We start from the raw sequence: 15,220 nt of genomic DNA on the forward strand, positions 1-15,220 counted from the left end.
TTTTCCATATTATAACACTTACACATTGTGTTTGGATACTTCAAATTTTGAATTTGGATTTGGAAGTTAGATTTGAAATTGGATTTGTAAATCTATGGATTTAGAATTTTATCTTGCTCTTGTGTTTGGTTTGAAATTTAAATTTTTTATTTAAAACTCATTTTTTGTTTGTAAAAAACAAGATTTGAATTTGGAAATTTAAAATTTTTCTAAAATAATCTTAATTATCCTTTACATAAATGATCAATATTTATAACATATTATTGACATTATTAAAAAATTGAAAAATTAAAATTAATTTTATCATATATTTCCCTGTATCATTTCAATTATATATTTGTGTTATATAAACTACATAAACTCTTATATAATTAATTAACTGCCGTTAATAAACACAAAATGAATTATTAAAATAAAATAATCAAACATAACATATAAATATTCAAAAACATTCAACCACATCCTAATTTTATAAATATAAAAATAATTATTATTGAATAAAGAATTATTCAATATTAATGACAACTATAAAAATAGATCTCAAAAATCAACTATACAAAATAAAAAATAAATAAATTTGTCATTTAATCCAGCCATGACATATAAAAACGGCAGAAGAATAATAACTTAACAAATTTGTTATGGATATTTTTTAGGTTTATTCAAATCGAAATCTCATCAAATCTGACCAGTTTTGATAATTTTGTTTATACACAATGAAATCAAGTCAAATCCTGTCAAATTCAATTCCATTTTTAAAATTCAACTAACGAAACAGTTAAAACTAGAATTTTACAGAACCAAATATCTCAAAATCCTTGCTTCCAAACATAGAGTTAATTTTATACTAGATTTCTACCTATTATGTAATTGTTTCGTGATATAAACATGGCTCAATATAATTATTTTGTAAATCGAAAGATTAATTCAATAAAGACTATAATAAAAGTATCTAGACCCTAAAAAGTAATTAAATTATTTTTTTTAAATTTGTATTATTTTGGGTTTTTTTTAAGAAATATTATTATTATTTGGTTTTTTTATGAAACATTATTATTTGAGTAGGTCTCTTGTGATACGGTCTCACGAATCTTTATCTGTAAGACGGGTTAACCCTACCGATATTCACAATAAAAAGTAATACTCTTAGCATAAAAATAATAATTTTTCATGAATGACCTAAATAAGACATCTGTCTCACAAAATACGACCCGTGAGACCGTCTCAAACAAATTTACCTTATTACTTTTGGTTTTGAGTTCCTTCGTTATGTTTTTTTATGTCGAACAAATATAATAACGTTTTCCAAATTAATTAGAAAGTCAAATGTTTTGATTTATTAGATGGGTTGATCTGATCTATATTTTTAAATTAAAAAAATAATCTTTCTACATTAATTATCTCTACAAAATTGATAGACCGACGGAAGATTTTGTGAAGAATCTATTATAAACAAAAACCGTGCGAGAATGTACGTCCTTGCTCTCCTTGATCGATAATGGAGTAACATCAGTAAATCTATTCAAATTGTGCCTCCTTAAACCCTTCTGCCCCCAAAATTTATTGACCTATTTTTTAAAATCAAAATCACATCGAAGTTGTCGGTGCGAATTCAATAATAATGGCCAAAGGAAAGCATCAAACAATCAATTCTAATAAGCTACCCCATGTAAGTTATAAGACCCTTGATTTTTCCTGTTTATTTGCAATTTATTGTTGTTAATAATTGAGTTATTCTCGACTATGCTTCTATTTTGATTTTGTTTGAATTGTGATCAGAGAAAAAAGCGCGGAAGAGAAACGGATGTATCTGAACTGCGGGCAGAGCTTGATGTTTTGGGTTTGAAAATCATTCAGGTTACCCCAGATGGTAACTGTTTCTTCAGGTATTAATTAATTTTATTGCGGTGCGATTGTTAGCAAAACTTATTCTCTATGCATAATTATTGTGCAGGTGCTCATGAATTGATGAATCGTGTGAATTATGGAGTATTTTATTCCTGAATTAATTAATGTGCGGTGATTTTGATCACCTGACTGTTGTTTGTTGCAGGGCATTGGCTGATCAGTTGGAGGGGAATGAGGACAAGCATGAGAAGTATCGAAATATGGTAGTTCGATTTATTAAGGTATAATTTTTTTAGACAGCCTGTTTCAGTCTAACTTTGGATGATAATTTGTAGTTATTATAACAGGTTGCAAATAAGATGAATGATGGATGAGTTTGCTAGTTTGTTATTTCATCTTTTTTCGCTAAGAATTATTATAGGTACTATCAATGCGATATGACAGCGTCAAGGCCATTTACTACTTGAGTTGCTTTAATGGGGGCTTGCATGGCTCTCGTGGGGTTTAAATGTAAGAGTTGATTAAGATCTTTTGTCTCAATCTGGAGTGTCATGTTTTAACAAAGTAAATTTCAAGTTTAGTTTTTGTGAATATTGAGTTAATTGTAGAATACGATGAATGTCTCAATCTCCGAGATTACTTGAAAACAAAGCGGAACTAATGAAGAGAAAAAGCTTGCGTTTTTTGCTAAGACGTGGGGGCTGGAGGGAGGCGAACTTTATCACGATGTAGCTGACCATTCTAACCATCAACGGGTGTCGACCCAATTTCGGCTTCTTTTTTATGTTTTATAACCGTTTTACATTGATATTTTTTTGGGAACCAAATTAAAGAAAATTACAAGTTATTACATCATTCTCTTCCTCAAATCCAAGTGTGAAATGCCATGTTCATGCATTCGGCACGAGTTTTGTTCAAGTTTCTACTGCATTTTTTATACTATAAAATCAAAAAGATTTAATTTCATGGAATACTGATCCATAAGTTAAACTTGGCAGAACAATCGTGAAATGTTTGAGCCCTTTCTTGAAGACGAAGTTCCATTTGATGAATATTGTCGGTCCATGGCCCAGGAAGGCAATTGGGCAGGACATGTGGAGTTGCAAGCAGCTTCTCTTGCCACTCATAGAAACATATGCATTCACAGAGTGTGTTTTCTTTCCTGACCATTACTTTCACACTGTTCCATGATTTTAAAATTTCCAAGCTCAATTATGGACAGCAGTGATGCCTTTATACTGTCAATTTATACTGTGATAATGTTTTAGAGCGTTTAGATTAATTATCAATTTCCATTTCTTATTTTTACAGCATAGATCACCTCGTTGGCATGCACAAAATTTTGATGTACGTGAAGCTCCACAGATTCACCTGTGAGTACTATAGAAAATTCAGAATTTGGTCGTGTTTAATTGTTGGCATAGTTAAATTCTTGTGCTAACAGATTTTTATATTAGTGGTTTATTATTTGTTCTTTTGGTCTTTTTGTCCTGTATTGTTACGATTTTTTGTCTTGCAATACTGGATAAGGTTCTTCTGTTGTAAATCTTCTCAAGTACCCTTCTGTGATTCCCAATTACCCAAATAAAAATCAATAAAAGGAAACCCTTGTAAGTCTATGGATATTTCTTTATAACTATAATCATCTCTGTAACCATCTGGAAATCTCTGCCGGGAAATGAAGATCTTGAATTCGTAGTTACTTGAATTTTAGGTATTGATAGCTTCCTGAGCTGAATATAGGCTATGCAGACATGCTAAACTTGTATTGAGCCATGACTGTGATCTGAATCATCAATGATAGTCCGACCACAACTTACAAATATGTGGATAACGACAATGTGACATTATTCCTGAACTGTAACTTGTTCTTGTCATTGCTCTAGTTTTCACATTTTTGTGCTTTCACTGGATGGAGGGTATTATTGAGTCTTTCGTTGAAGAGGAATGTTTAGCTCAATTATGCTCTGGTCACAGCCAGTTTTAAAATTCATAGGACGCAGTACTAGAAATTTTCAAAACACTCACGTGCGGAAGAAGTTAGCATCCTCTTCTACAAAAGACAAGAATTTCACGCCAAAGAATAAGTTGCATTTCTTTTTCCACATTATGATATTGCACACAAAAGAATAAGTTGCATTTCTTTCTTCCAGAATATCTTCTCTTAAATAAGAAATATTTCCACGTATAGACTATTGACTGAAGTTCTTAATTTGTTGGAATAAATGATGCTAGAACATATGCCTAATTTTATTAACTTTTGTTGTATGTCTGTTTAGACATTACACACCCCAATCTTAGTGTAGTTTGGGCATTGAAGTGCTAAATGTAATATGGAAGAGATTAGTCACAGTAGAATTCTTTGTTGGAAACTGAATGGAAATATGCTAAAACAAAGTTAAAAATTTGTCTATTTAATTTGAGACTCCTGGAACTTATTAAATTTCACCTTGATTAGCAGAGCATCAATCTCACTTTATTTTTATTTGGAGTCAGAATCTAATTTGTCTATTTAATTTCAAGCTCGTGGAACTTATTAAATTTCACCTTGATTAGCATAGCATCAATCATACTTTATTTTTATTTGGAGTCAGAATCTTAGGTCCTTTTAAAGATTGGAATCTTGTCAGTGACAAAGTGGTGTGCTAAGAGTTGCCAGTGGAATCTTGTATTCTGTTCTCCTAGAAAAAAATACTGAAAAAAGAGCTCCTCCAGTTCTTCCTAATGACGATATTGAGTTTTATTCCGTTGACTTGTTTTATAATTCTTGTAGTTCTTATCATGATGGAGAGCATTATAATAGTGTGCGTTTAAAGGAGGACACTTGCTCTGGACCAGCTAGGCCAATATTTATCGAGGTGACCTATGTGTTGCTCTTAGTATGTCATTATCCAATGTATAGTATTTTCTACAATAGATTCTGATAATTTCTAGTTTTCTTATAAAGGACAACACAGGTCTTTCAGGGAAATCTAATAAAGCAGATGTAGTTTGCACAGTCCCGGAAAAGGAAGGTGGTGAAAATATATTACAGGAGAAATCCAGTAATATTGTAAATGCTACAAAAGCACAGCAGGTGATTATTTCAAGTAGTTGAAAGGGTTACAACAGTTCCACTTGCGTGCATTAATTGGCTCACCAACTGACCCCCACGATAGATGTGGTGAAGAAAACAAATATTGGCTGAAAAGTTCACTGTTTCTTCTTCAATTGGGTTTTGATCTACTGAAACAGGGGAGTTGCAAATTTTTTCCTAATTATTTTGATGTCATGTAGGCTTTAAATGTGGGAGGTGAAATTGTAGCGGAATTGCTTACTCCAGAACAAGAATCTGGAGATCACATGTTTGCTGATTTAGTTGTAGATAGTCCTTGCGGTAATGACCTTTTAGTATGTTTTACAATTCCTTTGCTGAGTGGTCCTTTTGTGTGCTTGATTTATATGTTGCCTGAGTATTTAACCTGACAAGGTTATCTTCGTTTTGCTCTGATGATTTGTTCTTGTTAAGGTTTTTGCTTTAAACCTAAGTTGTTAAATCAAAAGTTCATAAAAACGAAGAGAAAAACAGAAACGATAAGTAATGTTGCACTTTTACTTAATACTAAGTAAGACATACACAATATTCTCAGTAAGACATACACAATATTCTCAACCCTATAAAGGAAAACCAAGGGAAATAGGACAGTAACAAATCTCTCAGGTTGCATTTGGATCAGAGGATTTGGATTTGAGAAAGAATTATTTGCAATGACTTCGAAAGGGATTTGAAATCCTCTACAATAATTCAAAAATAACTAGCTGATGATTTAAAATTCATTATCAAATGGATTAAACAAACAAATCAATGAACTTGTTATTAAGAATTTGAAATTTCTAGCTTCAAATCAAATCACTTCAAATGCAACCTTAAAATTAGGGATAATATAAAGCTAATAGAATCATTCTAAGATTATGTACAACTAATCTGCATACACTCCCCCTTGACCTGGTGTATGAAGGTTGTATAATTTAGGCTCATCCGTGAGCTTCTTAAATGTTGGCTTCATTGATCCTTTCGTTAAGACATTCCGTGCTCGTGCTGATATAGGAACTTAAGTCAAGTGCAGAATTCTTTCTCAATCTTTTCTCTGATCAAGTGCCTATCAACTTCTACGTGTTTAGTTTGGTATAGTACAAAGGATTATAAAGGCTATTGATAGCAGCTTTATGGTCAATTGCCTATCGACTTCTACATGTTTAGTTTGGTCTAGTACAAAGGATTATAAAGACTATTGCTAGCAGCTTTATTACCACGGTAGAGTTTCATCTTCAAAAATTGTTCAATTATAGAAGCTCATAAACGTCGTGTGTCAAAAATATGAGTTCAGCCTTTGCACGACTCCTTACTCCTTGCTACTGCTGTTTGTTTTACTGTTCCATGTAACAAGATTTCTTCAAAAAAGTGAAGGCTAATCATTTTACCATTCCATGTAACAAGATATCTTCAAAAGTGAACACTAATCAAATGATTCTATATCATTCATAGAGGCTGCCCAATCTACATCCGTGAAAGCTTCGGTACGTCAAATTTTCGTCAACTATAATCAAACACTCATTACAATTTTGAAGGACCCGAGACCCACCTATGTGTCTAAACCTAAAGCCATGCATGCCTCGACCATACCCAAAGCTAAAGTGTTCTACCGATTAGACCGGTCACACAATTATATTCATAACATTTTTTTGACATTGTTAATTTTTAACTTATACAGTTATATTAAACTAAAAATTAATTAAAAAAATCCAAACAAAATCTATAACTCAATTTAAATCAAATATCAAAAGTAGCAATTCCATGCCATCAATAAGTCATATAAATCCGACAAAATTTGATATTAACATGTGTGCAATCCACAAAATCTCATATAATAGGCAATCTTCAAGAGAGGATAGAAGTGGATAAAATATATGGATATATTGGTGGTAATTTCACCAGGACCCAAATGAAAAGTTTAAAGGCATAAACTGCCTAAAAAATATTAATACATTAATGTATCTTTCATTTTTTACAAAATAAAACAATTTAACCCCAAAAATCGAGCACATTCACCCAATTTGTAAGGGATTTATGCCAGACTTCTAAAAACATGGCGCTTTAAATGCAATAATGTTAAACCAGGAGTTTTTCCCTCTTTTGAATTTTTACGAAGGGTGATGATGCGCGGTATATATTGGTGAATGTTGGCTTTGGAAAATCTCCAAGCAAAAGTTATTCCTCGTAAAGTTATTCCCCGTTAAACATGGTAGAAACAATATTTACTTCTGGTAAAAACCTAAATGGGTCGAGCACTATAAACCCGGTTATCCGACCCATACTTGTCCGGGTACAAAAAGTAAATATCATCACCGACTCATGCCCATTTAACATTACCTAAAGCCGACCCAAATAGGTTGGGTTCAGGTTGAGTACCCGTTTCGAACCAAATCCATCGTCATCCCTAATAGCTTTTCCAACCAATCTCACCTTATGTCGTTCAATTGAGCCATCAAAGTTATGACTCTAAATACCACTCGCAAGCAACTAGTATTTATCCTTCAAGTTTTTTCATCACATCATTCCATTCCTGTTGGTTTGATGCTTCTCCAATGTTTTTTGAAACATTGGAGGTTTGACATATTTGTCTCTAGACTCTAGTGATACAATTGAAATAATCAGATTTAAGGGTTGTGATTCTGGAATTTCTAGAGCATTATTTGGTCAATTTTAAAGGGCGGAAGTGAATCTTCGGTTTTAAGGTCAACAATCCTGGAGAACTTCTTAGGTATTTTGGAATTAAAGAACTTTGGTCGACATTCTATTGATTACATAACATGCAGTAAGAACTAATCAACCCAAAAGAGTTTTGGAACATTTTTTGTGAATAAGAGAGGTCGGGGGATACCTCTAGCAAATAGCTATTTTTTCTTTGTAAGTTCCATTTTGTTCCTCAAAAAAATTTCCATTTGTTCCTCAAAAAAATTTCCAATTTGTTCCTCACTAAATTGAGTTTTAATCATGGAAAGAAAACTTTGAAAATATGCTATATTTCTATTTTTTCTTTCAAAAGATGCACAAAACAAACCTTTGTATGATCATCGGTAAAGGAGATGAACCACTTTTTTTATTAGTAAGAGTTTTTATATGAGATGGATCTCAAATGGCACGGTGAGTAAGTGAGTCAACATGAATGATTTGGAAGCTCGATCAGGTTAAGGTGGTAAAAAATACATGCTTGTATTTTGAAACGGTCAAATTTCCTATTGAATTTCCAAGTGAGGGTGGAAACAAATGTTTCAAGTACAAAAAATATGGATGTTCTTGCCTACAATGTTGCAACATTATTTTTTGTGTTTTAGGCAAAGAGGGATAACCAACAGCTGCATGAACTTGACCACTTACAGATAAATCCTCGTCGAAGTAGTAGACAGATGATGAAAGTTGAATGACACGATTCAATATTTTATAATTGTGCCAACGGTGAAGATTGTATGACAGGCTAGTTATATGTGGGACAAATTTAAAAAGTACTTTGGAACTAGTTTACTGGAATCTATTCCAGCAACGATCTAATAAGAGCCATGGGCTACTCTAATTTTGTGATTTATGGGACATGGAATATAGGAGTAAACATACTCTCACAACCAGTCATATGCTCAAAGGATCTAGAGTCAATAATCTGTGGCTCAAAGGTTGGTCATGCTATCAAAATCTGTCAAAAATGTACCTTTTTATGCCACGAGGCAAGTGGTAATAAATTGATTTTTGGTTAGCAAGTTTTCAGTCTGCACCTTTGAAAAACTGGTTTTGTCATAGTTTTTCTCCGTTAACGGTCAAAGGTGACTTGGAGGCCTTTCCCTTCACATCCTCGTAGTCGATTTGGAACCTAATTCGCAGGTTTTCCATGAAGATCCCAGCACTTGTTCTTAGTATGATACAACATCTAACAGTGGTTGCACCAGGCTTGACTTCTCTTTGCGGGAGGCTAGAAATTGTTATGATCATTGATTTGGCCAAACACAGATCCAACCCACTAGTTTTAAAGATAACGGATAGAGAATCTAGTTTACTAAATTTTTTTAGGGCTCTAGTTTACTTCTTATCTGTTTGATTAATTTTCAAATAAAAGATAACCGTCAATATCTCATGTGTTCTATAAATATGGGATAAGTTCTAGGATTAGGAGATATTTTATCTTTAGGATATGAGTTTATTTAGTACCTTACAGAGAAATTTATGTTGATCTATTAGTAGTTGACACAGAGAATGATTCTTTGTATATATAAGTGAATATGCGGAAATAAATGGTTAAAGCAAAATATTTTCCTAAAACCCTAGTGCTAAACTTCGTGAAGTTCTCTTTAATGAACCTCAAATCATCTACAAGATCGTGAGGTTCTCTCCTAAAACGAGACTCAATTTCTACCATAAACTCTTTTTAACTGCCCTATAGCGTGATCCATAACTCGAGATCATAACAAATTGGTACCAAAGCCAGTCTTCATGGAGGAATTTCACGTATTTAATCAACATTTCGAAGCCTTTATGAAAATATATCGAGAGGGCAAGGCAGCCACCGAGAAACAACAAGCTCTTCTTGATCAGTTTGATGGGATTAACAAATGTCTGTTAACCATTTGCTCGGAAGAACAAGACCTGGGCGAGCTAGGCAACAGTCCCACGCTTCCCCAAAATCAAGAAAATGTTTGTCGTCCCAGTCCCGAGCTATTTTGGACAGAAGAACAAGAAATGCCCAGACTGAAGTTTTAATGCATTGGGATGGACTGTCTCTAATAAATGCATCCTGGAAAAATGCTTCCACCATGAGCGAGCAGGTCACCTCATTCGTGTTTGCGGACTAACACGTTCTCCAGGAGGGGAGTGATATTATGATCATTGATGCGGCCCAAACACAGATCCAGCCCACTAGTCTGAAAGATAACGGATAGAAAATCTAGTTTACTTAAATTTTTAAGACTCTAGTTTACTACTTATCTATTTAATTATATTTCAAATAAAAGATAATTGTCAATATCTCATGTGTTCTTTATATAGGCTAATGATTATGAGATATTTTATCTTTAGGATATGAGTTTATTTTTAGTAATTGATAGGGAAATTTATTTTGATCTTTGGTAACTGACAGAGAGAGATTTTTTGTATATAGAAGTGATTGCATGAGAACAAATGGTTAGGATAAATTTTCCTAAAAGCTTAGTGCTAAAAGATTGTGAAGTTGTCTTTAGAGTGATCCTAAATCATGTACGAGGTCGTGAAGTTCTCCCCTAAAGCGAGCCTCATTTCCATCATAAACTCAATAATCGCCCCAATAATGTGATCCATAACTCGGGACCATAACAGAAATCTCCAATCTTGGTTGCATCTTGCACGAGGGAAAATTTTTCAGTTACCGGAGTCAATACCTCACCAAGAATCATTTTCCTTAGATATTCTTCATGAAAGACCTCAGGAAATTCTTCATCTATGACTAGAAAAGGCCTTATCTTTAGAATACACCCTTTAACTTCATTAAGATCTCTACTCAGACCTGTTAAAAATCATGAAGATGATCTTTATCCACCATATTCTTAAAAGTAATCGCAACCTCATAATCTTTCAATTGGCACATGTTAAACAGATCCAATTCATACTAATTTTTTTGGTGCATAAAGAAGTGTGTGACATCGAACTCCCCTTTCTTGAGTTTATATATCTTGTTCCACAACTCAAACATGTGAGAAGATTTCTCAAAATCTGAATAGCGGAATGAGATTGTCCCAGATCTACTTCACCGTAGTATAGAATAGATTATCTCCAGTGTTATCTTCTATCGAGTGAATCAGCTAAGCCATCACCATCGAGTTTTGAATATCTCATATTTGGTATGAGGAACCACTCGGTGAATCTTTAGGAATTGATCCAATCCAAATAGCCGATTTTGTCCATGCTGTGAGTCACCATTGAAGGTGACTGACCATTGAGGATAGTTTTTACCGTTCAGCTTTTAGGTTGTAATTTGCAGGATATGGAGTTCTAAATTAATGCAGCGGGAATAATTGGAGAGGAGATGGTGAGGTTTGTGTTCCAGACATTTGTCTTTCTCAACTTGCTTTTAGCCTTTAATCTTCTGGTATCGGTTAAATATGCTGTATTTTTACTGAATAATAATTAATAAGATACACGATATTCTCAGTCCTATATTTAGAGGAAACTGACTTAAGAAGGAAAATAATAAATCCCTTAAAAGTAGGATAATGTCACTTCTATTTTCTGGAACTAACAGAATCAATCTAAGATTATATGCAGCTATTCTGCCTACATTTCAATTTGAAGTTTGTTAACTGCTGCCAGAGATGAACTAGCACTAACATTATGCTTGAGTGGGTTCGGATTTCGTTGCTCATATTTCTCTCAAGCCACTTTTTGATTTACACCTTCATTTATTTCGTGATCTGCTACTTATTAGATGTTGCTTGTGCAATCATAAAGTAGATGAAATTTGCAACCATAGAAATTCTTCTTTGTTGACGAGATATCCTGTCTGAAACTGCTGTGTTGAAAGTTTTTCTGCTGAAGATCGTCATGTTACCAAGGAAAGGATGTTCCTATATAACTAGCTCTGTTTCCATATCTTCATTTTAAAGTAGTTGAACCTCCTAAATTTTAGTTTTGATTTCTCACTTAAATTAAAATCATATCATTGGTGTACCCATGGTTAATACTTTTATCTGTTCTTCTGATGAAATTCTCTTGTTTCATAATTAGTGTTTGCAATTTTTGTTTCTTTTTCTAAATTTGCACGTGATCTACCGAGCCATTACCGATATGACTCGAACCAGAAATATATGATATGAAAACCAATAATTCTACCGTTCAAATATTTGGTATTTCACTATTTTTCGTGAAGTTGTGGCTCTCTGTTTATATGAAGCTTGGTTTCGATATTTTTGAGTGTTCTTCCGTTCTTAATCCTCTTCATGGAGTGTTTTGTGCTTTGTTTGTGGCAAATTTACTTGATTTCGTAGTAATGATTTTGAGGTTTTTTAGATGAACATCAGGATATGAACTGTGTACAGCAGGAACTAAGAGTTGAACACAAAGCACTTGAACATGATTTATCTAGCAATGATGTGGAAAGAATCTGCAGTATGAATAGCCCACGTGCTAATGAGAAGGTTTCCTCTTGCATAAGCTGGACAGTTACTATTTTCAGTGGAATTTTTTTGTATTTCCATACTTCTCAAGCTGATTTCCATTTTTTCCCTGGTGCAGAAATTTTTTAAAAATAAGGCCTGTCTACATGGTTTGAAAAAGAAACACAAGTCATGTTGCAGATCTGTTGCGGAGAAATCTGAAGATTTCCCATGTAGGCCTCTTAATCAAGACCTTAACTTTGTACAACGCCCTACTTAAGTATATGTACAGTTCTTATTTCTGAAGTTTTTAAGATGCCTCACAATGAAATTCTTAACAAATGGGAACTGGAATGCAACTCTAACCTCAATCCATAAACCATATGTATGGATGAAAGGATTGAGTAAATGATTTCAAATCAATAATTGCATTTCAAATTTTCTGTTGCTGCCAACTTCAGATTGTTTAGCGAACGATTCTGTGCTATTTTTAACCATCATGTGTTTTATCGCCCCTTGTTAGTTTTTGTTAACAGACTGAAATATTTTATTAGGCTTTACAATGAATTCTTTTAAAATGTAAAGCGGATATGGATTTGAAATAGTTGCTAGTGGTATTCCTAGCATGGTAATTTCTCTCAACTTACATGGTGCTGTTTTACCTTGACAGGCCGAACTGATGAACATAGGAAGAATTGGAAAGACAGAAAGCCGGGTCAAAAAGGTGCAGCACCTGTTGCGACTTCCATTCAGTGTAATGGACGATCACCTGATTTGGGCGGTTCACTATGCCCTTAGAGCATTTCCAGGTTAGCCGCTGCATCCAGCTTTTGGTAATGTACTAGAATTGCATGTCGTTAGGGAGATCTCTGTTGCACGGGCTGGATAAGGAACATTTTAGCAGTTTCACTTGAGGATTTATTCGCCATCAATGATCTCATCGCAGATCCCTTTCATTATAACCTTTACTTAGCTTGGTCATAGAGAACAAAACCATTACATGCAGAAACATAGCCCATAGCCTTTGATATCTTTGTTATATGAGCACACTCTTATACCAGTAACTCATCCCCAACCCGTTTCCCATCAGCCCTAAAATAAAATTAGAAGCAATAAAGTGTTTATTTTTTGGGTTAACAACTTGCAATATTATTTTTCGCTCCCCTCTCTTTCTTTGTCAATATATTCATTGATTTGAGAATAAATGTGAACCAATTTATGCAGGAAACCGAATTTGCAACTCATAGCCAACTGCGGTTCAGAGGGCATTTGTACGTGAAAGGACGCATGTTTATATTATACTTACAAAGGCTAAGAGAAGAACTAAAAAGGAATGCGGTAAAAGGCAGCTGAATTTCTAAATAAGCTACAATCAGAAAAGGATTGAATAATGTCATTGCATTCTTTATTTCTTCACCAAAATTTGGGTCATAATTTCGAGTTCGATGTGTATATATATGACTTAAAGTTAACTACATGTTTTGCCCCCCTTTTGTGGGGTGGGATGTTTGGTCATTTGAATTGGGTTGTATGACTTCAGAAGTAAAGATGAAACGAACTCATACCCTATGCATCAATGCCATATCTGAACTGTTGGTCTTGCAACTAGATTGTTGTTGTCGATGTAAAATTTGACATTCTTAGGTTAATATATTTACACTTTCAAAATTACTCTATATTTCCTATGTTCTGGGAGCTCATCTGTGTTGTAAAAGCTCTGAATTAGTACCATTTGTAATATATCAGCAAACACTCGATAATAAAATATTGATAAGTAAAACTCCAAAAATAATATTCATAAATTTTTCAAAAAAAAGAATGAATGTTAAAGCTGATTTGTTAAACTTTATCTTTAAGATAGTACCCAAATACTTGATCCAATGATTATAAAAGGATTTGTGTGTTTTTTTTTTTGTCGGTGGAATCATACATTACATCATGTGAAAACCTATCAAATTGTTGGAATACGAACTAAGACTAAGATGGAAATAACACGTAAAAGTGCACCAAGGACAGAAGCAAAGGTTGATGCTTCAAGTTACTTTTTTCCCCTAAATATGAAATGACACAAGGACTACCTCCCAATGGGAGCATTGATGCATTCCACATTAAGTCACTAAGAGATGTATGGGCAGAGACAAGATTGATTAGACATACTTACTTGTATCGTAAGAATTGGCAAATATAAAATAAAACCAATTAAAGAACGCCTAATTTTGGCAAAGAATTGGATAAACTGAATTTAACCAGCAAAGCCATCTTGTCATAGCTTTTACCAGCCAGATATGGTGTAAAAATAGCATCTAAATGCCCAACTTTTAAAGTTGAAATCAAATTTATTTCATTTGTATATAAAAAAGTGAGTTTATAGTAGAGAATTTAAAAAAAAAAAGTAAACTTTTTTGCTTCAACTATTACAAATAAAATATGTCCACACTTTTTCTTGGAATTTTGAGGGTGGCCTGCCACTGAATATGGTCTTCATTGTACTGCATCAAATTAAATTTAACGAGGCGAGAAACTGAATGAAAACACATGCCGAAAAACAGTGCAATTAATATTGGGTGATTAATTAAAGTTGCGTGTGAATTATTAAAAACTTTATGTCATTGTCTCCTCGAGTAATTAAAGTTGACAGAGCACACTAATTAAAATGTCATAATTGCTGGTGCCTAATTGAAAAGTCGTGTTTCATCTCTTATTTACTGTAATGCCCGAAAATTTAATCCTAGTAATCTGTAATTATTGATTTATAATTTGATATCATTATGAGAGGATTAATCGGGACATGATTTGATTCAGCGTGAAAAGATGTAAGTGCGAGGACAGTACCTTTCGCGCACATGCGCGACATGAGACGCGCACATGCACGAAACGGGCAGAGGGTCTCGCGCATATGCGCGGTGGGTGTGCGCGCATATGCGCGAGCTGTGCGAGGGTTTAAAGTCAACTCCAGAGAAGTGGGCGCACATGCGCGACGTGTATCCGCGCACATGCGCGAGGGTACCCGAGAGTTGGGTAAAATGAACAAAGGCCTCGCACATATGCGCCGAGTAAGGGCGTGCATATGCGCGAGTAAGGGCGCGCATATGCGCGAGGTGCTGTGCAGAGGACGCGCCGAGACATATGGTATCGCGCATATGCGCCGAGTGATGTCGCGCATATGCGCGAGACGTGTTTTACAAAGGGCGAGCCACCTAACCTTTACATGCAACGTGTGAAT

At 34.1% G+C, this 15,220-nt stretch overlaps 1 protein-coding gene across 3 annotated transcripts; it reads left to right on the forward strand.

Annotated features, from left to right (window-relative positions):
• The first annotated feature begins 1,425 nt into the window (after positions 1-1,425).
• On the forward strand, positions 1,426-13,680 carry LOC142530775 (OVARIAN TUMOR DOMAIN-containing deubiquitinating enzyme 7-like). Of its 3 annotated transcripts, none has more exons than XM_075636596.1 (12): positions 1,426-1,669; positions 1,780-1,886; positions 2,054-2,129; positions 2,847-2,996; positions 3,160-3,221; positions 4,622-4,706; positions 4,796-4,924; positions 5,125-5,224; positions 11,912-12,039; positions 12,137-12,230; positions 12,668-12,830; positions 13,222-13,680. In XM_075636596.1, the coding sequence occupies exons 1-11, from the start codon at positions 1,622-1,624 to the stop codon at positions 12,793-12,795; spliced, it is 1,107 nt and encodes a 368-aa protein (XP_075492711.1). In that variant the 5' UTR covers positions 1,426-1,621; the 3' UTR covers positions 12,796-12,830; positions 13,222-13,680. The 3 variants fall into 3 exon arrangements, with proteins under 3 accessions (XP_075492711.1, XP_075492710.1, XP_075492712.1); XM_075636595.1 differs by having other exon boundaries at positions 1,427-1,669; positions 12,668-12,806; positions 13,222-13,677; XM_075636597.1 differs by having other exon boundaries at positions 1,621-1,669; positions 1,780-1,870; positions 12,668-12,806; positions 13,222-13,679.
• Positions 13,681-15,220: the final 1,540 nt, after the last annotated feature.

This window comes from Primulina tabacum, chromosome 17 (genome assembly GCF_025594145.1).
Source record: "Primulina tabacum isolate GXHZ01 chromosome 17, ASM2559414v2, whole genome shotgun sequence".
NCBI lineage: Eukaryota > Viridiplantae > Streptophyta > Magnoliopsida > Lamiales > Gesneriaceae > Primulina > Primulina tabacum.

What these genes read in the sequence shown, in the direction of transcription:
- LOC142530775 (XM_075636596.1), top strand. Translation starts at nt 1,622, where the DNA reads ATGGCCAAAGGAAAGCATCAAACAATCAATTCTAATAAGCTACCCCAT. An exon ending in GATGGTAACTGTTTCTTCAG is followed by an intron (nt 1,887 to 2,053) that starts GTATTAATTAAT and finishes TGTTTGTTGCAG; the next exon opens with GGCATTGGCTGATCAGTTGG. An exon ending in GAAATCTGAAGATTTCCCAT is followed by an intron (nt 12,231 to 12,667) that starts GTAGGCCTCTTA and finishes TTACCTTGACAG; the next exon opens with GCCGAACTGATGAACATAGG.